This window comes from Macrotis lagotis, chromosome X, assembly GCF_037893015.1.
Source record: "Macrotis lagotis isolate mMagLag1 chromosome X, bilby.v1.9.chrom.fasta, whole genome shotgun sequence".
Classification (NCBI taxonomy): Eukaryota; Metazoa; Chordata; class Mammalia; order Peramelemorphia; family Peramelidae; genus Macrotis; species Macrotis lagotis.
This window is the reverse complement of record NC_133666.1, coordinates 283848786-283871477: the sequence shown is the minus strand read 5'-3', so window position 1 is coordinate 283871477 and position 22692 is coordinate 283848786. Positions and strand designations below refer to the sequence as shown.

General features: G+C 36.3%; 1 protein-coding gene across 4 annotated transcripts in view; it reads right to left on the bottom strand.

The window, feature by feature from the left end:
* Positions 1-604: 604 nt before the first annotated feature.
* Positions 605-22692, bottom strand: part of DAB2 (DAB adaptor protein 2) — a 64132-nt gene continuing 42044 nt past the window's right edge. The window contains exons 7-15 of one of the 4 annotated variants that reach the window (XM_074206118.1): positions 22438-22464; positions 22071-22124; positions 21760-21822; positions 14391-15047; positions 13238-13400; positions 7688-8302; positions 6775-6887; positions 5663-5733; positions 605-2575 (exon numbers count right to left, since the gene is read on the bottom strand). In XM_074206118.1, coding sequence (XP_074062219.1) covers positions 5668-5733; positions 6775-6887; positions 7688-8302; positions 13238-13400; positions 14391-15047; positions 21760-21822; positions 22071-22124; positions 22438-22464 — 1758 coding nt within the window. In that variant the 3' untranslated portion in view covers positions 605-2575; positions 5663-5667. The remainder of the gene's footprint in view (positions 2576-5662; positions 5734-6774; positions 6888-7687; positions 8303-13237; positions 13401-14390; positions 15048-21759; positions 21823-22070; positions 22125-22437; positions 22465-22692) is intronic. The other 3 variants (XM_074206120.1, XM_074206121.1, XM_074206122.1) reach the window with 3 other exon arrangements.

Below are 22692 nucleotides of genomic sequence, written 5' to 3'. Positions count from 1 at the left end.
CAGAGCTTTCTGACTTCACACCCAGTACTATTCACTTGTCACCTAGCTACTCTCTATATCCCAATTTGACCCAAACCTTTAGGGGAGATAATATTGTTATCCTCATTTTATAGAAGAGGAAAATGAGCTTAAGTGATTTGTCCATACTCTTACACAACTAATAAGTATCTGAGGCCAGATCTGAACTTAGGAGGAAGAGTCTTCCTTATTTCTGTTCACTATATCACCTAGCTATCCCATTTTACAAACTAGAAAGCTAAGTCTTCTTACCTTGCTGCCTAATTATTCTGCAACTTAAAACCTGATGGAGTTGTATGAGGACATCAAGAAGTTAACATCCTGATATTGAAATTTTTTTGTATATAACATAAGCTGCCTCATAGTGCAGGAAGTTATAATTGGGAGAAATTAGAGCATAATTTGTATTCATTTTAGTATGTACTTCCACTTCACACTGTAGGATGGAAAGGGAGAAAACAAAATGACATGAGCTAGATTTGAGAAAAAAACACCACCTAATTTCACCTACCTTTCTCTATCTTCTTTCAGCCCCAGCTTAAAGTACAAAATACCACACACATTATCTGAAGCAGACTCTGAAGATAGAACAAATAAACAAGATGCACAAAATTCTGCATTTCCAGTTTATTGAGATGGAGTAAATTCATAACTTTATTTGCATTACAGAAAAGTGCACAGGAGAAAAATAGATCTGTACAGGACATATGTGGCTGAAATTCAATTTCAAGAAATTACTTTCAAAAATCCCAGTTACCTACAAACAATTGTCTCCAGTTTTAGCACAGATTTAGGAATTTGGACATTAAAATACTATTTCAAGTTCATATTTATAAATGGTTGAGCAGAAAGCCAGACAGAAAGGTTAAGCCTATACATTGATCAGCTATTACCATTAGACATGTCACCCTAACTTTACCTTAGAAAATTATTTAGGGCTTAGGGTTAAATCAATAGAGGTGCATGAGTCTCCCAGCTGGTAGACACTGCATAAGTATCCTTTTCCTCCACCCAACATTAACATTGAATGTGGATGTTTAACACCCACAAGAACCTGAGAGTTAAGGGTCAAAGACAAGCAATAACAATAACACATATGCAATACAAAATTCATTTTGGCAAAAAATCACTCTCATAATTGCGCTAAAAGTAGAAATACAAAATATACTGGGAAAGCGTTCAAGTTCATTTTTGGTTTTTTTTAAAAAGAAAAAAAAGATCTATATGACCATGGTTATAACCAATATTTTCAGATACTTCAGGACATCTTTCATCCATTTTTTTTGTCTTTATCAGTCCCTAGCCTGTTTGAAAAAGTTCTTTAGTTAATTTAAAGGGTCCAATGTAACCACCAAAAATTCCAGAGGTATTTGGGTCAATCACTTTATTTCATAAATGAACTGACCTTCAGATTACAACATCTCCATGATGAATAGACTTCTAGCAGGCTCACTGAAAAACATTATCAAAAGATCTGGATTCTGGAGCATAAATTCAAGATGGTGGCCTCATATTCAGTTAAGGGAAAACAGTATGTGCCCACCCCATGAGTGATTATGATTAAGTGATTACACTCTTTCTTAACCAAAAGGCTCCAAACAGTATCAGACCTGTGATTTGGTAAGGAGACTGTTTTCCCATAAACCAACAGAATCTTGCCAGCTCTACAAAAGGAGGAAAGTGATAGTGTTAGGTTAAAGTAAATAAAATTTTAGAAACTGAATCATACTTAATGTTTGGGGTAAGGGTGATGGGGAAACTACTGTCCCTCTAACATGCTTACCCCTATTTGCCATAGATTTTGGGTCAGAATTAAAAAAAATAAAATCAATCCTGCCATAAAATTAGGGAGAATTTCCCAAAAGTGAGCTTCAAAAAAGGTTCCCATCCTTTTAAAAATGAGGTCTGGAGATGTGGAATGAGACAGCAAATATCTGTGAATGATTGAAGGGCTTGCTTTAGTTTCTTTCATCACATCATTAGAGAAGGAAAGGAAGAGGAGAGGAAAAACATGATTTTGTTTTATTTTTTAAATAAATCTCGGTCCTTTTACAACCAATGAATTTGTAAGCCTTTGAAAAAAAGAGAGTGGGGAAAAACCCCACACAGATTCTAAACCTTAAGTGAAGGTAATTCCAAAACTTGTCAATAGAGCAAAAGTTCTGGAAGTGTGTTTAGATGGTATTTAACATTTATCCTTTGTGAGATGCCAAGTGTTTCAGGAAAGTAAAGGAGCCTAGTGATGGAGGACTCAAATGGACACACTCTCCCCCTATCCCCACATTGGAGAAATTCTCTTGACTTCATTTGTTTTAAGATTTGGAAGGTCAGGTTCTTATATCTTATGTTTCAAGCCACAGCTCTGAAGCTTAGCTTTATGTCTGGGCAAAAAGTGAAAAGATATTTGTATAAGTAAAAAAAAAGCCATCAAGGAATAAGGCAAAAGGTAATGAATGTTGAAGCTGGAGCAAGACAAGAAGTTGTCCCACTAATAACTTTGTCCTTGGCAAATGTGGCCAACCTTTTTGTTCATCTTGATAGGGAATGCACCAAAATCCTAATGAAGAATGGGAGAAAAAAGTTACAAGATAATATATATACCCAGAAAATAATTATATTTTTTCATTATCAGTGGGACTAAATATGCAGTTTTCGGGGAATTCAAAATTGAACACAGCTTCAGATATCATTAAGTAAGAAAAAGCAATATATGGGAAATAATCTACAATCCCCAATAGGAAAATCGCTCCCTGTGGGTAAGTTGCATTGCTCTCAGGGAAATTACATTTGTTCTTTAGTCCATTAAATTGTTCCCTAATTGGCCTGAAGTACAAGACAAATCTCATTACAATGTATACCTTTCAAAAAAGGTACTGTAACCAAGAAAGCCCTACTTGGTAGACTAGAAGCTTTGATTGTTTTGTAGATTAGCTGCTATTTTCCATATATGTTACAAAGAACTTCCTACTTTCCTCCTCTTTCTCCTCTTCAATCCTTATTCAATAGGCCCCTGGAATTTTAAAAATAAATGGCATAATATACACCAACAACATCTGATATGTATGAAGTTAACTGGTGTGGGCTAGTCATGCTTGAAACCAAAGATGAAGCTATTCACTATTCCTTTTTCATGTAAAAGGAACAGGTGCAGGAACCTGTATGAACATATATAACTTCACAACAGGAACTGGGGAGAAGGAAAATCAAGCACGTCTTCCCTTTGGCCCGCAGCCTGAATCTCCTGCATCTGTGGTTAGAAGCTTAATCAGAATTCCAGTGCCCAGTGCAAATTTCAAGAGTTACCTTTCAGACTGTTTACTCTCCCAAATAGGGCTAAACCAAGGGAAGTTTAATCCTCCTTCATTCGTATATGTATATATGAATATGGTTTTGCCTGATAGATCATAATAAGTACTAGCCAACAAACGGTCATAGATGGAACAGACCAAAGAGGAAATTTATCCAACTTTCCTATTCTACAGATGAAGAAACTGAGGTCTTTGGTGTTTAGTGACTCCCCCAAGGTCTAACAGGGAGTAAATAGCAGATGTGGGATTCCAATTTAACTTACTTGACTCTTTCCACAAACCCATATTGTTACTTTGTAAGAGTATATTTTGTATATGAAATCTTTACTTAGTGCGACTTTCATAAATGGATAAAGGAAGTCCAAGACTACAATGAATTTCTAATCAATTCCCAGAATTTCTTTTTTCTGTTTAACAAACTAAACATTCATTTTTGGAAGTGGCAAATGAAGGAACGATCACTCTTAGCTACACCTATATTGCTTTGCAAACTTTAAAATCCCATATAAATGAATCATTACTATGAGTAATCCTAAGAAACAGGGTTCAATCATCCTAAGTATACAGTCAAAATTTCACTTCCAGAAGGTGTCTGCAACAAAACCCTTTGCTTATTGTCTTTCCTTTCTTTTCCCTCTGCATCCTGGAACCCTGCAACTACAGGGGAAACTCCTTGGTTAGGCATTTTCTTCATCATTTGGCTTCAGCCTACTCTTCTAGGCTTGTTACACACACATTAGTCCTCTTCATGTATTCTATAATATTTTATCCAGACTGCCAATTGCTTCCCTTTCCACATCTTCTCAGAGGTTATTTCATAGTTGAGAGTGTCTTACTCTCCTCAATAATGCCTTGTAGATAGGAGCCCTCACTTCCAAAGCTCAACTCAAATGTTCTATAGGAAGCTTTTTTTCATCTGCCTCATATCTCCCCAGCTTTTAATACATCTCTCACAACAAAACAACACCTTGTAATTATTGTTAGCTGATTTAGTATGTTTTGTATTTACTTTTCTGTGCATATATTTTCTTACCAATACAATGTGTAAGCTATTTGAAGGTAAGGAAAGTCTAGTAATTGCCTTTGTTTTTCCAGTACATTTATCACAGGGCATTTTAATTTCTTTTTTTTTTTTGCAAGGCAAATGGGGTTAAGTGGCTTGCCCAAGGCCACACAGCTTGGTAATTATTAATTGTCTGAGACCGGATTTGAACCCAGGTACTCCTGACTCCAGGGCTGGTGCTTTATCCACTGCACCACCTAGCCACCCCGGCATTTTAAATTCTTGATTGAAATGGCCACACACACACACACACACACACACACACACACACACACAAACATATCACAGTTGAATTCTCAGAGTGCCTGCTATATGGGACATTTCTTCAAAACCAAAGATTTCAAAGTTAGGTTTGGTCAGAGGGGATATAAATCATTAAGCTCATACCAAATTTCAGCATACATCAAAACATGCCAAACAATTTGCTTAGGAACAAGCCCTGGGAGAATAAATATTTACCACTAAGATGCAATTTCAGTTTTTTAAAATCAGTCATCATCAGTAGCCACCACAGTTTAGAGTAACCTTAAACTGGCTTGATTATGTTAACATACTTAGTCATCAAGCAACCACTAAGTGACATTCCCCTTCCCTCCTGCTTTTTCATTCCCTTTGTCTTAATGTACTATATAAAATATAAGCTTCTTGAGGGCAGGAACTGTCTTTTCTCTTTGTATGAAATTTTATTCCCAGTGTTTATTATAATGCTTGGCTTTGATTGGGAAATAATACTTAATATTTTTTGAATGACTAACTTTACTAGACTATACCTCCAGGCTGAGCAGAAACCAAGATATATGTGTCATCTGTGTTTGGGGTAGTTATTAACAATACTTGCTTAGTGTTTGATGGTTGTTAAGAAGATATCACATTTCCTTAAATTTCCAGGCCCTACAGAACATTGACATATTATTATAAATAGCAACTTCAGTAAGTACTTCAGTACATAGGCACATTGAATAAAAAGTAATGTGAAATCCTGCTTCCTTGTGGCATTTTTAAGTCTTCCATGTTTTGATGTTTATATAATAGAGCTTATGTTCAAATGAACTAAAGAATAGTTTTGATGTGCAGGAAAAAATAGAGTTATTTAGCATACTGCCATAAAACTTTGATAGCTATAATTTAAAAATCTACCTATTATTCTCAACATTGTATCACTGTTTTGAGAAGGGAAACTCAGATCTATGTCTCCTACAAGCAAGTTACACTTAACTTCTATTATAAATTTAATTTCCCTTTAGATAGTAACTTGATAGAATCTTCAACTTACAGAAGTTATGCAAATCGATTTCCAAAAGGATCCCCATATAGATGAGAAGATGTTGGCTGTTGAGACACAGTCTGTGGAGATATAACATCCAATTAAGAACTTAAAGTCTTATATTTGAATATAGATCTATCTTATCTATAAATAGTCTTAATCATAAAGAATAAATCTCAGACTATTTCTAGAATTTTTTTTAAGGAGTATGATTGGATTATAAAGCTGTGTGTGCAAATAATTGGGAGACTACAGGCTCTAAGTTCCATTGAACTCTGAATAATTAGATCCAAATGAAAGCACAAGTTTCTAACAAAAGAAGTTTGTTTCCTAAATATAGGACTTAGTGTAACTTCTGTAATTAATTGCCATTAAGATGTTCATATTAAGAAGTTAAGTTCTTTTAGGTAGAATTACAAATTTGAGTTTTTTCTGCAAAGTATTTAAAGTCCTTAATAGGACTTTTTAAAGTCTTATTTAAAGTCCTTAATAAATGCTTCCAAGGACAGGCATCTTACTTTTAGATATCCATTTTTGCTCAGCTATAAATTGAAGGCATGTCACTAACACTGAAAGATAATAGTTATCCTTTCCCCTCAAGCTTGCCCATTGAAGTTTTGCTATATTTGAGTAGGCATGAGAAATTAAATGGGAATTTTGGGGAATTTTGTGGAAGTCCCAAAGGACATGCAGAGGCTAACAGGCAACAGAGAAAAGGTTTAGAAATTCAGAAATGCATAATATATATATATATATATGTATACATATACACATATATATTATTGTAAACCATAAAAGAAAAAAAATCAAATTTTATGGATTTTCTAGATCATGGGGAGCCAAAACCCTTACCCCCATGATGTAGAAGGGATAACTATTATCCTATTATCTTTCTCTAGAGGAAGAAATATGTGAAAGATAATTCTCGAAGTTGAAAATTCAACTTTTTTGTGTATGTGTGACAAAAATAGTTACTTTATGAATTAAAAATTAAAAGTTCTACTAACTAAAAATTAAAGTGGAATAATTTGATCCTCCCAATTATACAAGTATGAACATTAATACCTTGGAATAATAATTTGTCAAATTATTAAGGTTTCTCTCCCAATAATCATACTTACGGGTGCTTGAGATGGAGACCGGAAAGGATCTTTTGCAAAAAGGTTCTCAAATGAGTTTTCCACTGTCTTGGAAGCTAATGGGGTGCTTTGTCTGGGAGTTGGCTTTGGTAGTTCTTTAAAAATAAAAAAAAAAAAGAAAAATCCAAAATGTACTACTTAGCAAACTGGCTTCTTGTTTAAATGGTCTCTCTGATAACATTTGCCTCAGTGAGATAAAGAACAAGCATTTATTGTGTTCATTCTGTTGTAGACACCTTGCTAATCATTTTTACAAAGATTATTCTCATTCGATTTGATAAGAGCACCTACACACTGTTTCTCAGAACTATGAGGGAGTTAAAAAATCCAAGTGCAATAGTGTACATAGAAGGCCAGTCTTGCATTCAGGAAGAAATGGGTTCAAATAATGTCTACTAGTTATTTGACTGACTACACCTCTTAGCAAATGAGACTATGTTACAGGTGAGCTCCTCATTCACACTGTTAGTTTCCTAGTTGGATGAATTTCTAGATTTGCCTATCTGCTTCGGACAATATTTGGCTCCCAGACTTTCATCTTAATAGCCCTCCAACCCCCCTCCCCAATCTATGGAATAAAAATGAAGGAACCCCTAATTATTGTTGAAATAAAACCATTTGCTTTGCCAAAATACCATGAGTCAACCCTGAGAACACTGGTAATGTTTCCAGTACTTCTGAAGGCTAGTATGACCAGTACTGTCACCAGGGGGCAATGTCAGGGCAATTTTTTTTCAAATATAACAATCATATTCACTAATGTATTCCAAAATATAAAGGGTTAATTAATGTTTTATGGAGCTATTGGTTTGCCAATGAAATGAGAAAGAAGCTTGTACTGGTTTCTTCTGGGCTTGATTACCTTGGACAAGGTTGCCAGGGGAAAAGACCTTACCATTTATCTTGGCCAACAACTGATTAGCATCTAAGTCATCATGCTCTGCACTCTCTTGTGGAATCCCAACTTTGCTAGTAAAGTAACTGGTGAAGGCTCCTAAGGGCCCAGAGGATGCTTGCTCCCCTTTCCGTGCTGGCACTGCTGGTCGCTGCCTCAGTTGGATGTCCTTAAACATTTCTTTCACCTCCTTGATTTCTTTATCCCCGAGTGGATCTAAGGCAGTGAAGGCATCACAAGAGATATCCTTCTGTGGGACAGTTCTAGGAGGGGGCTCAGGGGGTGAGCCTGAGATAAGCACAGAAGATTGTTGCCCAGGTGTGGTGGCTGTTGGGAATATGTTGCTCTGAAAAGGGTTTCCCATTGAGGCTTGTGATGGCCATGTATTAGCTGGCACACTTGTGGTAGAGCCCCAGAGAGGAGGGGATGAGGGTGATGTTGGGGCTCCAAAGGATGCTGGCTGATCCCAGCCTGAGACTGTTGGGTTTGTACTAAAGGCAAGAGGCTGACTGAATCCTGAAGGCTGAGAACTCATCATGGGCACTGAGGTGGACTGGTTGAAAACTACTGATGGGTTCCATGATCCTGTCTGAGGTGTTGTTACTGGTAAGCCACCTAAGGAATAAAGAGGAAAAATATTAAATTTCACCAAATGAAAAATGTCAAAGATAGAAGAATTTATCTATCCACTGTTATTTTATGGTAGCTTTCTTAAGAACCTCAACAGAGAAGAAAGGAACACCTTTGTCACACAGATGTAATTTAATTGTGCTCAAACACAAAGCTAGGCTGGCTATCATACTAGGTGATTAATGACATGACAGCTCATTTCCATAAAACCTCATTATGCTTACATCTCATGGAAACCATTTTATAGTTTCTACCAATTTTAATGCATCAAATGTTGATATAGAGGAGATTGGAAAACTTTTTAATTGTGATTGATTTAATGATGGGAGACTGGTTGAAAGTAGTAGGAGCTTTATGGAGACCGAGAAGACTACTTTAAATCACATTTTCTACATTGTGTTACCTAACCTAGGAATCTGAGGGTAATGTGAGTTAATATAATGGGCAAAGTGTTGGGGATATAATAATAAGAAGAAAGATAGACTCTGCTCTCCCAGGAATTTACAGTTTAATGGGGGAAGACAACAGACAAAAGGAAACTGAAAAGCAGTAGTAGGTAAATTGAGGCAATAATGATAATGGGAAATGAAAAGATGGCAGAAATTTTTAACCTACTTTTTAAAAATTATTTTTTATTTAAGCCATTGAGGTTAAGTGACCTGCTAAAGGTCACACAGTTAGGCAATTATTAAGTGTCTGAGGCTGGATTTGAACTCAGGTCCTCCTGACTATAGGGGCTGGTTCTCTATCTATTGCATCACCTGGCTAACCCTTTTTAACCTACTTTGAAGGGAGGCTCTGCTAGCCCTCCAGTCTAAGAAGCAGAAGTAAGAGAGGGTCCTGATGAGGTATGTGTGCCAAAGTTGAAGCAGTGTCTATGTATAACATGGTGAGTCTCCTGGTATTATATATCTATCCATAGGGTATATTTACAGTGATGGTGGAGTTAATACCAAGTCAAGCAGCTGGTTGCAAGTGGAGAGATGGCTGGGATTTTGAGGTCTCTCTACAAGGGCTGATAGGAGGAGTTTTTCCTCTGATCCTTTGCCCTCTAATCAGAAAGGTTTAAATGAAAGTATTTATGAGGTACTCCCCTCAAACTTCAATGAATTCTACATCCAAGCTTTTAAATATATGTGATAGTCCAGAAACTTATTAGAATAAAAGCATTTCTCCAATTGCGCCAAACCAATCCTCCTTGTCTCCCTTTAATGGGGTCTCCTGCAGTTCTAGTTCTTTAGCCATTTCTTACCTGGGGGTACTGAAAACCTAGAGTACCTTCTTAGCTACTATTAAGCAAAATGCCTACAATTCATCTCCATGAACATTAAAAAAGAAAACAAATAACTGTTGTCCTAATTTCAAAACTCTGCCCGCCTTGAACTTGTCTGATATTTAGTTCTTCAAAGTTTCCCATTCCTGCCAGAATAGAACAAGAGGCCTTGGTAATGCAATTCCTACATCAGATGAAAGATATTAAAAAAAAAAACCTCTTAGGACTTCACTGCATTTTGTGAGCTTTAAAAGTGCTTGATAAATTGGATTTATTATTTGTAGCAATATAATAATATATTGTTTGTTCTTATACACATACATACAGAGCCAGGTCATTGAATTGTCTAATTTAACTATGTCTTCTTATACAATCACCAAGAGCTAAACCAGGGGTCAGCAAATCACATGTGACCTTGAGCCAGATCTGACCTGCTACTACTTTTTTATTTCAGGTTTTTGCAAGGCAAATGGGGTTAAGTGGCTTGCCCAAGGCCACACAGCTAGGTAATTATTAAGTGTCTGAGACCAGATCTGAACCCAGGTACTCCTGACTCCAAGGCTGGTGCTTTATCCACTACGCCACCCCTGCTACCACTTTTTGTATAGCCCATGAGCTAAAAATGTATTTTACCTTTTAATACAATAGAACTTTTATTCTAGACAAATATTGGCTGGGTTTTACCAAACTGTACTTGTCTGCTAAATGAAGAAAACTGAGAATGTTAGAGCTGACAGGATCCCTAGAATTTTAGTCTAAACTCATTTTACAGAGAAGGGAAACTGAGTCCTCAATGTCCAAGTTCATATAGCTAATGAGAGTGTAATATGTTTATCCCCATTTTTTTCTTTATTTTTGTCACTAACTTGTCTTTCTTGATGAAAAGTTTATATCTATCTTAGACTGTATTCTAACAAGTTTTTCCAACTACCAGAGAGTGGGCAGTATGGAAATTTAGGACTCCTTTACTTCATAAGAATTTAACCTTAGTAATTAGCCATATAATTAGAATCTTCTATTATAGAATGTTGACTGATTTTTGTGGAGGACTGATAGGTTCTACTGTTTTAGTTAGGTTTGACCCTGACAAGTCACTTAGCACTTAACTTCTGATTCCTATCTGTAAAATAAAGAGACCTCTTGAAAGCGACCTCAGAGTTCTCCCAGCTACAAATCTAGGATTCTCTGAATTAGCAGTTTTACATAATCCTAAAAGCTAGAATGGTGGAAAGAATAACTCATTCAGCTGAGCTGACCTGTCATTTTCATTTCAATAAATTATTTTTCCACTCATTATTTGCTAATTTGATTAAAAAAATCAGTTGTCAATTAACAAAAAAGATAGGTTAGAATTTGATTCTCTTAGGAGCATAATTTTGGCTTTGATCATGAGGGTTAAGCAGAGCAAAGAGGAAGAGAGGAGTGCTTTAAACAGCAAAAGCTAAAAGCTATTCAGTCTTCAGCTTCTTCTTCCTTCCTCTTCATCATCACACTCACATGAAGAGGCCATTTTGAAAGTCCTCCAGATCTTTCTACTTTGTGTGGTTTTTGTGTATGTGCATATGTGTGTGTGTGTGTGTGTGTGTGTGTGTGTGTGTGTTTGTCTCTAGGCATGAACAAGGCAGAGGAGGGGTAGGAAAGGAAGGAGGTATATATGAGGTCAGTCTTCTGTCCTCCTGATGCCAGGTCTTAGCTGTGGGTAGAATGAGAGTGTTGAGGTTTCTATCCTCACCAGCTCACCACAGGATGTGATCGCCCAGCTGGGGGCGGAAGCCAGACCTACAACCTTCTGTGGCTTGGCGGAGGCTCATAGCAAGTGGACAGGGCCTACACTGTCGAGCTCCTTTTACAGCAGTGGCCAAACTCTGAAGAATCATCAGTATTCTGCTGTTGTGCATCCCAAGGCCTCAACAGGGGCACCTCGCCAAAAAGCTTCACTTCATTTGAATAAATTAACAGTTATTGGGTCCAGCTGTATTTTCAGGCTGACTAGTAAAATATTGGCCATAAAAATTCTTCAAGGAATGGATATTAAAGGACAAGCTCTCTGACATTATTTAATCAGAGTCGCAACATATAGGCATTTTTCTCCATGCTGCAAAGGGGTCAGTACTTTCTACTAGCGCCATTTTGGGAGAGGGAATGGACAATTAAGTTCAAGAAAGATCAGAACATCTAGGAAGAGTTGCTTTCATATATACTATCAAGGAGAATCAGAACAAGTTAGGTTAGGGAAAATGCACAAGGAAGAATCTTCAGTCATTTAAACAACTGGGCAGACATAACAGTTTAAAAACATTTTTCCATAGAAGAAAGTCAAACTTGGTGATCAAGTCAGTTTCAGAAGCAGAGAAAAAAAAGTAATTTCTATAAGAGGGAGGATAATGCTACCTTCCCATTCCTAAGAGGTGGAAGTCTGTAGAGATGCCAAACAACAACAATCAGTCTCTTCCTCTCCCCCAAAGGCAGAAATTTGTTGTAAGGAATAAAATTAGTCTGAAAATAATGGGAGGCTGTTCATGGTGTGATGTTCTGTGCCCACCCATTCTCAAGAAGTATCCTGCTTTTTCCCACCCAGACTGTTCTTCACCCTTCTCCATCCCAAGGACCAAATGACCTCTGAAACTTCTGCACAAAGTAAAAAAATTAAAAAGCTGTTTAGCAACTCTTTAAGGCAAAAATCTCATAAATCAGTTTTATCTTTTAAAGTTTTATTTTATTTATTAATTTAATTGATTTAAATCTTAATATTTGAAGCTCCATGACCTATCATATAAATGAGAATACAGAAATGAAGGTAGGAAAATCTGATTTCAGTTCTTTGCTATAACCTGATTGTGTGATCATGGGGACAAGTTATTTTAAAGCAATGCCTTGGAAAACTTTCTTAGATTATAAATTCCAAAGAAGGTGCCTATGTGTCTTGGAAAATGGACATTTCCTCACTGGGTGACTCCATATGCTGATATAATTACAGTTCCAATCTAATGATGATGATGATGATAACCCTAAAGAAATCACTCAAATAGTAGCTTTTCACTTTTCTGCCACATTCTGAGTATATATATATATATATACACACACACACACACACACACACACACACACACACACATATATATATATTAGGGATTTTTTGTTGTTGTTCAGTCATTTCTAGTATTATCCAAATCTTCATGACTCTATTTGGAATTTTCTTGGCAAAGATGCTGGAGTGGTTTGTCATTTCCTTCTCTAGCTCATTTTGCAGTTGAGGAACTGAGGCAAACAAGGTTATGTGACTTGGTCAGGGTTTCACAGTTACTAAACTGAGGCCAGATTTGAATTCAAGAAGATAAGTCTTCCTAACTCCTGGACCAGCACTCTATCCATTGAACCACCTAACTGCCCATATTTTTGATATTGAAGTAATATTTTAAACCACCTGTAGATACTTAACACAGGTCTTGTTTAGAAAGGAAAGTTCTTCCCCTACTCCTACCTACCCCCCCACCCCGACCTTCTTTGACACTTTTCAAATTAAAGTTGGAAATATAAGTACCATATAAGAAAAAAATATAAGAACCATATAAGAAATATAAAAACCATTTCCATATCTCCAGAACAAGAAGACAAACAAAAAGAGGACAGGAAATTAATGAGCTTACCTAGACCAGCCAGGGAACCCACTGAGGATGGAGAATTAGTGTTGAAAAGGTCAATAGGATTGTTCTGTAAGACTGTAGGTTGTCCTGTTGGTGAAGTCTGACCTGGGGATTCTGTGGTAGGAGTAGCAAAAAGATCTGATCCAAATATATCACTCATTGGAGACTGGTGGTAGTAGGAAGAGAAGGAAGAGGAAGGATAGGTATGGGAAAAAAACAGAAAAAAATTAGTTTGATAATTGTAAATAATCATGATTATTCTTATCTTTTTTCAGAAGAGAGAAATCCAAATTCTGTTTTTGGGAGTATGAGAATAATTGTAATCTTAGTCATTTTTATACTGAATAGTTGACAGAGAAAGATCAGGCTAAATAACCAAGTCATGGAACATCAGAGCAGGAAAGGACATTGAAGAGTTTATGTAAACCTCCCATCTCAGAAATGAGCAGACAAAGTGAATTAATGACAGAGACAGAACTATGCCTCCAGTTAGCTGTTTTGTTGTTGCTACTGTTGTTGCTGATGTTTTTTTAATTTGCTTCTCCCTGTCCTCCCACTTTCCCCAAGTCTATCAGGAAATTGGCCTAAGAGCTGGAAAAGTATTGGCCAAGAAGAGATTTAGGTAATTTCATTGCACTTGTGTTAGTCAGGATGATCAATATGCTTTGAGACACACAAATCTGAAGGATGAATTTACTACCTAAAATAGTAATAGTCTGATTTCTACTTATTAATCCAAGAATAAACATCTCTCTTATTTTTAAATGAAGCCTCAATTTCATAAATAAGTGACTGTGGCAACACTGTTCTAACCTTCCCTTGTCCCATAGTATGTAAAGATCAACTTACCAGAGACACAGAAGCCCGGCAGCATTAAAATGGAAAACTTGTTTAGTTAAATATATTAAGAGACAAAGCATGCATGTGGAAAGTGGGTGACAAACACTGCCGTAAGAGTAAGGGTAAGCTTAAGAACGACGGATGATTAGAGGGAAAAATATTCCTGGAGAACTGATGGGACTGGTCCCACCTTCTATCTTACAGCCACTCTTTGGGAGTTACAATAGCAGAGGGGATAAAAAAAAAACTTGCATTAAGCCACCCTTTGGTACCGAACATGCATTCTGCCAATGGATATGTGAAGAAGGTAATTCACCTTAGCAGTCCTTCTGCCTCTTCCAGGTTTGGTACTTTGTGGAGGTGGGATAATTGTTATGGAGTCATGTGGTGAGGACTGGACAGAGTTTTCTGTGTCCTGCTTTATTCCGTTGGGTAGTGACAATCCTTTGGAAGGGTTCCCCACAAAAAAGTTGGGGGAAGATGGGATAAGAAAGCCATTTTGTTCTCTTTCAGGTACCCCATTTTGAGTTCTTATTGCAGGCTGGGTTTGCATACTTGCAAAGGACCATTGGCCCACCTGAGCCTCCTGTTTCCCAGTTCGATTAGAAATCTGGTCAAACTGTTGCCCAAAGTAATCAAAATCGCCATTCAGAGACCCATTACTCAGTGCAAGTGGCAAGAAGCTATTCAGACTCTCTTTCTTCTGATCTGGAAGTTTGGGAGAATCAAATGAAGAGGGTGTCGATTGGTCTGGTTGTGTGAAAGGATCATCACGGAAAGGATCAGGATTAGGGGTGGGAAAGAAGTTGAGATTGGCAGAAAAAGCATTTTCAGGCAAGAAAGGTATCTGGGGCTTTGGTCGAGGAAGCGAGCGGGAAGTGATGCCATTGGTTAAGAAGGGATTTTCTCTTAGAGAATTTTGATTGGTGTCGATTTCAGAGTTTAGATCCACTAACAGGATATCTTTGCTTTCCTATCAAATTTAGAAAGAAAAGAGACAGTATTAGTCAATATTGTGGTTTTAAATGTGAGCTGTATCATGGCGATCATTGACAACATACCTCATATGAATAGCTTTTCAACTCTCAGTTCAATAATCAGTTATTAATATATTCTCCTCCCACCCCCTACACACACCTTTTCTTCCCACCCAGTTCCTACTTTTGCTCATGAAAGTCCTTAGTAACTTTCTGTTTTACTGTGATTCTCTTGGCTAAAGATTATTGCTTCTCATTCTACTTTAAGTGATTTTAAGTGTAAAATATTTTGATCTCCTTTGAAACACTTTTAACCTGTGAACTTAGTGCTATTATATCTATTTTATAAATGATGAAATTACCAAGACACATCTAGCTAGTAAGTGTCTCAGGTACAATTCATACTCATGATGCTCTGACTCTTCAGTTTAGTATAATAAAACTTTAGAGGCATCTCCAAGTTTAAAGGAATGACTTTTTTTAAAGGAATCCTGGAATTTATATGCAAAATCCTTTCCACTTCAAAGATCAAGCTCAGAGGGGTCAAAATACCTTGACTGTCCAGAATTTCACACTAACAAGCCATGTGAATATAGACTAGTATCTGGGAATCCTTTTGTCTAGTATAATGTTCCTTTTTTTTTTTTTTTTGGATACATGAGACATCCTTAAACAGTTTTTGGTCCTAAAACAAAGCTAACATAAAATTAGAAAGAATCATAACTACTAAGGGTTCTCCTGTGGGAGTAGTTGGAGTGTTCCATTGACAAGAATTCAATGATTCTTGATGAGCTATGAAAGAAGATAAGTCAAGGAGGCAGGTAAGTGGCACAGTGGATACAGCACTGGCCCTGGAGTCAGGAGGTTTAAATCCAGCCTCAAACACTTAGTAATTGCCTAGCTGTGTGACCTTGGGCACTGAACCCCATTGCCTTAAATAAATAAAAAAATTAAAAAAATAAAGAAGTTAAGTCTTTGGGTTGTCTGCTTGTAAGTCAGGCAGTACATAAGATAAATTTTTCATATTTTCTAGGTTTTTAAAATTTTACTCTGCTGCCAATTTCCTTAGCAGCAAGCATCCTCATACTATCCTCATTTTTACCTAGTCCTCTCCCATTTTCCTCTGCATTCAGAAGCTATTTTTAAAGGAAGGGTTTAGGGCAGAGAGAGAGGCTGAGCAGAAAGAGAGCTTGGTCACATTCAAGAATACTCAGGTCCCAAAAATATTAAGGAGATAATGGGTAGAACTCTGCTATGTGAATGCCCAGGATCTAATAGAAATCAATTTAGCCAGAGAGTTGATTATAAATGGGTTTGCCCTTGTCAAATGCTTTAAAACATATTTAGGGCAGAGACATTAAGGGGGAAGGGGCAGAAAAATGTAGTATACACACACACACACACACACAAAACACACACACACACACACACAAAACACACACACACACAAAACACACACACACACACACACACACACACACACACACACACACACACACGGTGGGGGGGCATATCTCTTTATAACCCTGCCTGACTGTCTCAATATGGATCTCATCCTACTTATAGTCCTCCTGGTGCACATTTTCCCACTATAGAGACTGCTGCCTTTGATGTTTACTATCTGCATATCCCCTCCTTGGACCTTTACACAAAGACTTTGAGTACTTAATAAAGGCTAAGTTTTCATTTGAATTTATGTAGACAAATATATTAACTACATTTTAAATGAACTTTTCTTTGTACTAATTGGTATAAATTGCTCTCAAGCTCAATGACATTGCTCTTGGATTAGAGATCTAGATCACTCAGGATTTGATAGAACTGGTCTTTTTGGTGTTGAATGATGTGGATTAGAAAAAAATGACCATTCAACTTTCCATAAAAAATTGTATTAATTGAAATCAAGCATTGACTTGCTAAATCACCTGTATTAAAAGTTACCTCCTAGATTATAAATGACAGAGCCAAGGGAAAGTCATGCTAATTCATCTGAAAAGATGAATGACCTGCTCAGGTTTTAAAGATAGATTTTATGGTCTGGATTATATTATATTGAAAAGAAGCAGGAGTAGGAAATGTCTAGAGTTAATGAACTTGGACATGGTGAGCTAGAAGTAGTGTCATGGAATCAAATATCTGGAGTTAGAAAGGAATTCTAACCACTTCTTCATTTTTTTAGAGGAGAAAATTTACCCAGATCAATAAAGTGACTTGTTCAAAGTCACAGGTAATAAAGTGGGATTTGAACTTAGAGCTTCATGTTCCGAAGGTAGTTGAGGTCACCAAGTACATTCTGAGAAGGACCAAATTGAATCATTTTCCCAACACACCAACATTTGCTTTTAGTTGCAGTCATCTAGGTTAGTAACAGATGGTCTCCTTGGGCCCTTGAGTGTCTTCCTTTTGTAGACACATTAGGGAAGGAGTTTTAGAGCTAGAATGGATCTTTGAGATGTAGCTGAATTCTTCATTTTATAGATGAGGAACTGAAAGCAAAAAAAACCATAGAGTTCATATGTAGTAGAGCTTGAATTCAACCCTGTTTTTTTTTCTTTGCTACTTTACTGATTTTTTTTTAAAGGAAAGAGATTCAATGTTAGGACAGACACATAGCAATTATTATAATTTATTTAGAAGAGGTAGTCTGGTTCTGTCTCTTTCTTGTTTTTTGCTTTGATTTTTGAATGTTCCTAGCTTTTAGTTCTCCATTTTGTCCATTTGAATAGCAAGATAAAACTGGCAGCCCTTAATAAATAACCTCCTCATAGACTACAGAATTTAGAGACGGAACAGACATTGGACATATCTTAGATTTCTCATATTACAAATGTTAGTTTGGAGGTGAAGAGACGTACTGGAAGTTAAAAAGTAAAGGTAGTTGAAAGGAAAAAGAGATTTGATAAATAGTTAAGACAGTTTCTCTACTATATATATTTTTATAAACTAAAAATGTGCAGAAAATGCTTTAAATTTGGACTTCATTTTTACTATAATAAATTTTCATGCTTATAATACCTATTTATAGCTAATGAAATATTTATATTACTAGAGTAATGTGATAAAAGTGCTTTGAAAACTGAAAGGACTAAAAAATATGATTTTATATAAGATACTACCATTTTTTCCCTAAAACCATTTAGGATGCTCATATTTGCTAATTCAATATCTTCAGTGTTGATTAATTTCTCTTCTTTATTCCTCCTCCACTGACATTGTTCTCTCAAAAAAAAATCAGTGACTTATCAGTCTTCAAATCCAATGATCCAAAATTCCCACCCTCTTTAAGCCTTTTGCTTTATTCAATATTTTAATCACACTTCTCTTTGGAAACCCTCTTCTCCTGGTTTTCTTGGGACTCTACTCTTCTGATTATCTTCCTCTATGTCCCAACACTTTTCATCTTCTTTTTATTCCCTCAGTGTCAACCGTCTCCATATCTGTCCTTGACCCTACTCTCTATTCTCTCTCTTAATAATCAGGGTCCAGCTTAAACTTTTTTCCTAATCTCGTTTCATCTTTTACCTACTGGGTATTTCCATTTATATATCCTGCCAAAATCTGTTGAATAATTTTTTGAAAATTTATCTAGCCCCTTTATCCCAAGCCCTGAACACACACACACACACACACACACACACACACACACACAGTCATTCCCAATTTATTTTTATCACTAGTTTTCTGCTCAACTAAGACTAGGAAAATCACCTTTAATTCTTGTTTATGATAGGCAAACTGAGGCAACTAGGCAATACAGTAGATAGGACAAGTCAGGAAGACTTGCCTCAATCCAGTCTCAAACACTTACTAGCTTTGTGACCACTGTTTGCCTCAGTTTCCTCAACTGTAAAGTGGTAACAACAACAACAACAACAACAACAACAACAACAACATCTGCCTCTCAGGATTATTGTGGAAATCAAATGAGATCAAATTTGAAAAGCACTTTAATAGAATGTAAGCACAAAATAGATGCTACAGAAATTCTTATTTCCTTTCCTTCCCCATTCCCTAATAATGTCTTAAATTATCTTTTTACTAAGTTCTGTCATTTCTGTCCCCTTATCTCTATTTTTTTTATGCTGGTAACCTAAGTTGTATTTAAACATGAAGGAAATATGCTTATACCTTTATTTAAAGTCATCAAGAGAAGCTTTACTACAGCAGGGTCTGAATAAGTGCAAATAATACATTCTTCCATAAGTGATCCCATGTATTCCAATTTGCATTATTTGAAGTTATGTAAAGCAACTGGTTTCAACCCAATGGAAATATGCAATGTGAATTCCAATGACATACTCACTTCAGAGAAATCATTGTTCATATTGATGTGAGCCTCTATGTAAAACACAAGCAGAGATGCCTAGTATCCTTTATTCAAGACCTTTTTCCAAACTGTTATTAAATCATTATTATTCTTTTGTTTTGAGTTTTGAATCTTCTTAGTCCTTGTCCACTTGAATAGCGAGATAATCTCCACCTTGTCCACTTGAATAGCAAGCTAAAACTGACAACCCTTTATAAAATGACTTCCTTATAAGCAGTTACTTTGAATTTAGTTCAGACTATGACCTTCCAGTTCATTTTTTCCCCTCCTAGGTTCTCTTTTGACTTAGCAGTCAATCAGACCTTCCTCTATCTTCAGTTCTAGTCTCAGCTTTAACCCATACAGTCCCCCTCAGAGACAAATTCATATGGAACTCTACATTCTACCTTCCCTAATTGATCAATTATTTTAAACAACTGAATATCTATGGTGTACACATCATTATATCAAAAGCTGTGTGAGACAGAGAAATACTGTGTTTATCTAGAAGCAAAAGCTAAGATGTCCATAAATACCTTATCTACACCGAATCAGTATTTTCATTACTACAGGGAAACGCCTGGATAGGAAAACTCCTACTAATGTAATTCTCTATAATTTATAGTCTTAGGAATGGCCCAGAAGAGAAAAGTGAAGTGATTTGGCCAGGTCACCCAGAGGCAAGATCATTCTGGGTTTGAAGCCAGCTCTGTCTCCAATAAAACTTTTGATTTCTTATTTTGTTAAACCTTACAATGTTGTTAAATGTGATGCCATTTCAGAGGGGAGGCAAGGTAAAAGAATGGGAAGGACATTAATTTCAATTCAACATGACTGGGATACCTATTAGCTAGGTGAACTTGGCCAAGCTAATCTGAGACCTCATCTGTCAATTGTGGATAATTTTACTATGTATGCCACAGGAAATGAGTATCTGCATTATCCACTACATGAAAAAGGCTACACTGCTGTTCTCTTTCATTAATGTGGGGAAAAAGTCCAGCCCCCTTCCCTCCTTTTTTGTTTCATAGTAAGACCATAGTAAGACTTTGAAAACTTTGAAGAGAGATAGAAAGGAAATTATTTTTCAGAGAAGGAAGACTTCTGTTAAGGCTCATAAGGGGGGGAAGGCTTTGTTAAAGAGACAGACTTAAGGAACTGATAGAGACTGTGTTAGAGTTCTAGAAAGAGAATGTTCATTCCAGATGCCTGTCAAAGAAATGCCCTTTTCTATACCCAGTTGTTTTTCTTGTTTTGTTTTCATAGGCAGCTGAAGACTCAGTTTCTCTAAGAAGCTTCTCCCAACTCATCCCTTCTCCAACCTCTCTGACTTTACATACACTCTCCCTGCCCTAGTCATATTTCTCTCTTTACTTCTATTGATAGTGATTGTCTATAACATCAATTAACTCAGGAGCCAGATGTTAACACAAAACCTATGGACATTCAACAAACATTTGACTGATAGCTAAGGAAAGGGTAAGGCAAAGAGAGGTTATAGAAATCTGAGGGGAAGTACGTGGGTAGAAAGGGGAAGGTCCCAAATAGTCAGATGATATGGGACTGTTGACATACACAGGTTTTATTTGGAAATAGATAAACTATGCCTTTTTGCTTGAGTGGGAGTTTGAGACAGGGAGAAAGAATAAAAGAACAAAAATCGTATCCCAAGTTGCTATGAACTTTCATCTATTCTGTATATATCTTGTATGTACTTAGGCTGTTTACATGTTATTTCCCCATTAGAATGTGTTTCTTGAGGGGTTTTTTGGCCTTTCTTTGCATCCCTAGTATTCATCATAGAAGTTGGCAGATTGCTGGTGCATAATGAATACTTGTTGACTGACTGAGAATCATTTAATTTCTCAATCTGAACCGTAAATAGAGAGGAACAATGAAGTCTCAGGAAGAAAAATAAATAAGTTTAACTTAATTTCCACTGTATGTCTCCTTTGGTGTTATTGTTTTCAAATTTTTGATCACGGAGCTTGCCAATGAATTGAAATTGAATAGTTGGGAAAAGGTAACAGAAAGAGGAGATTAATGTGAAATCTTCTTCTTGAATTCTGATATCTGAATATTCAAGTCAAAATTGCTTTTGTCAACAAGTTCTAAAAAGATGCTTCCTTTGTTTTTTAATACCTAAAATAGTGGATATTTCTGACTAGTTTATGTTTCAGATGATAAATAGAGGTTGCTGAAATAACTTTTTAAAAAAGTAAAACTTGCCTGATTTACATTACTGTGTTTTTATGTTTTGAAAGAAAACCGTAAGGAAACTTCAGATATATTTCCTGCTTGGAAAGGCAAAACTTTTAACTATTGGTATTTTGAAATAAAATTATAGGCGTAAGTGCTTTTAGGGTGCAAAATTTTCCCTCTCTGCTGCCCCACATACTTACTGTTGGACTATTTAGGTCAGGAGGTGTGGACATGTCCCCAAACAAAGCCATCTGGTCAACACCCTTAAAAAAGCAATTTTAATTAAATTCAGACATATACCAGTTCTATGAAACTACATTAATATAAAAATTGCATTCATATTAAAAGAATAAATATTCATATTGAATTGTTAGGAGTAATAGGTTCTCCTTTGTCTTAAATCATCCTTAATTTTATGGTCATTTATGGTAATTTTAGGGTTTCATTAGCATTATCCATGGAGTATTGGTAGATACAATTAGTAAACAATCATAAGACTTCATGGACATACCAATTTCATTTTGCTAGCTGAGTCATCAAGTGTCAGCAGGTCTTTACTTCCATTCTGAAAAGGTCACAGGACCACAGAACATTTGAGTTAGAAGAGATGCTGATAAACCTAATCCAACCTCTTCTTTTAAGAGAAAGTCCAGAGAAGTCATTGTTTTATCCAAGGTCACATAGAATGTAAGTAGCAGAGCCCAGATTTGAACTTCTCTTCTGACTCCAACTCTATAGTTCATTAAGTATTTATTCCCAATTTTAATGACTCACTAAACAAAGGTTTGGATTTTGTATTGGAGAATATTCAGAAGAGAGGAAGAGTGTAGCATTTATATAAGATCAAATTATTTATATAAGCATAGAAACAAATTTACCTCAACTGCCTTGTTAGCCTCTTCAGCCTACAAATAAAAAAATTGAAAATCATGTTAACTTCATTTCCTAAAATAGATAGATTTTCCAGAAATCTGTACCACCACTTTGGTCTCACCTAGTAATAGCTACTTAAAGCAGGCAGATAAAAATCAAATCTTCCTTATTTCTCTCCTAAATTGCAGGAATATGAACTGACTCTTAAAATCCCATTCAGTGGGGTGGCTAGGTGGCATAGTGGATAGAGCACCAGCCCT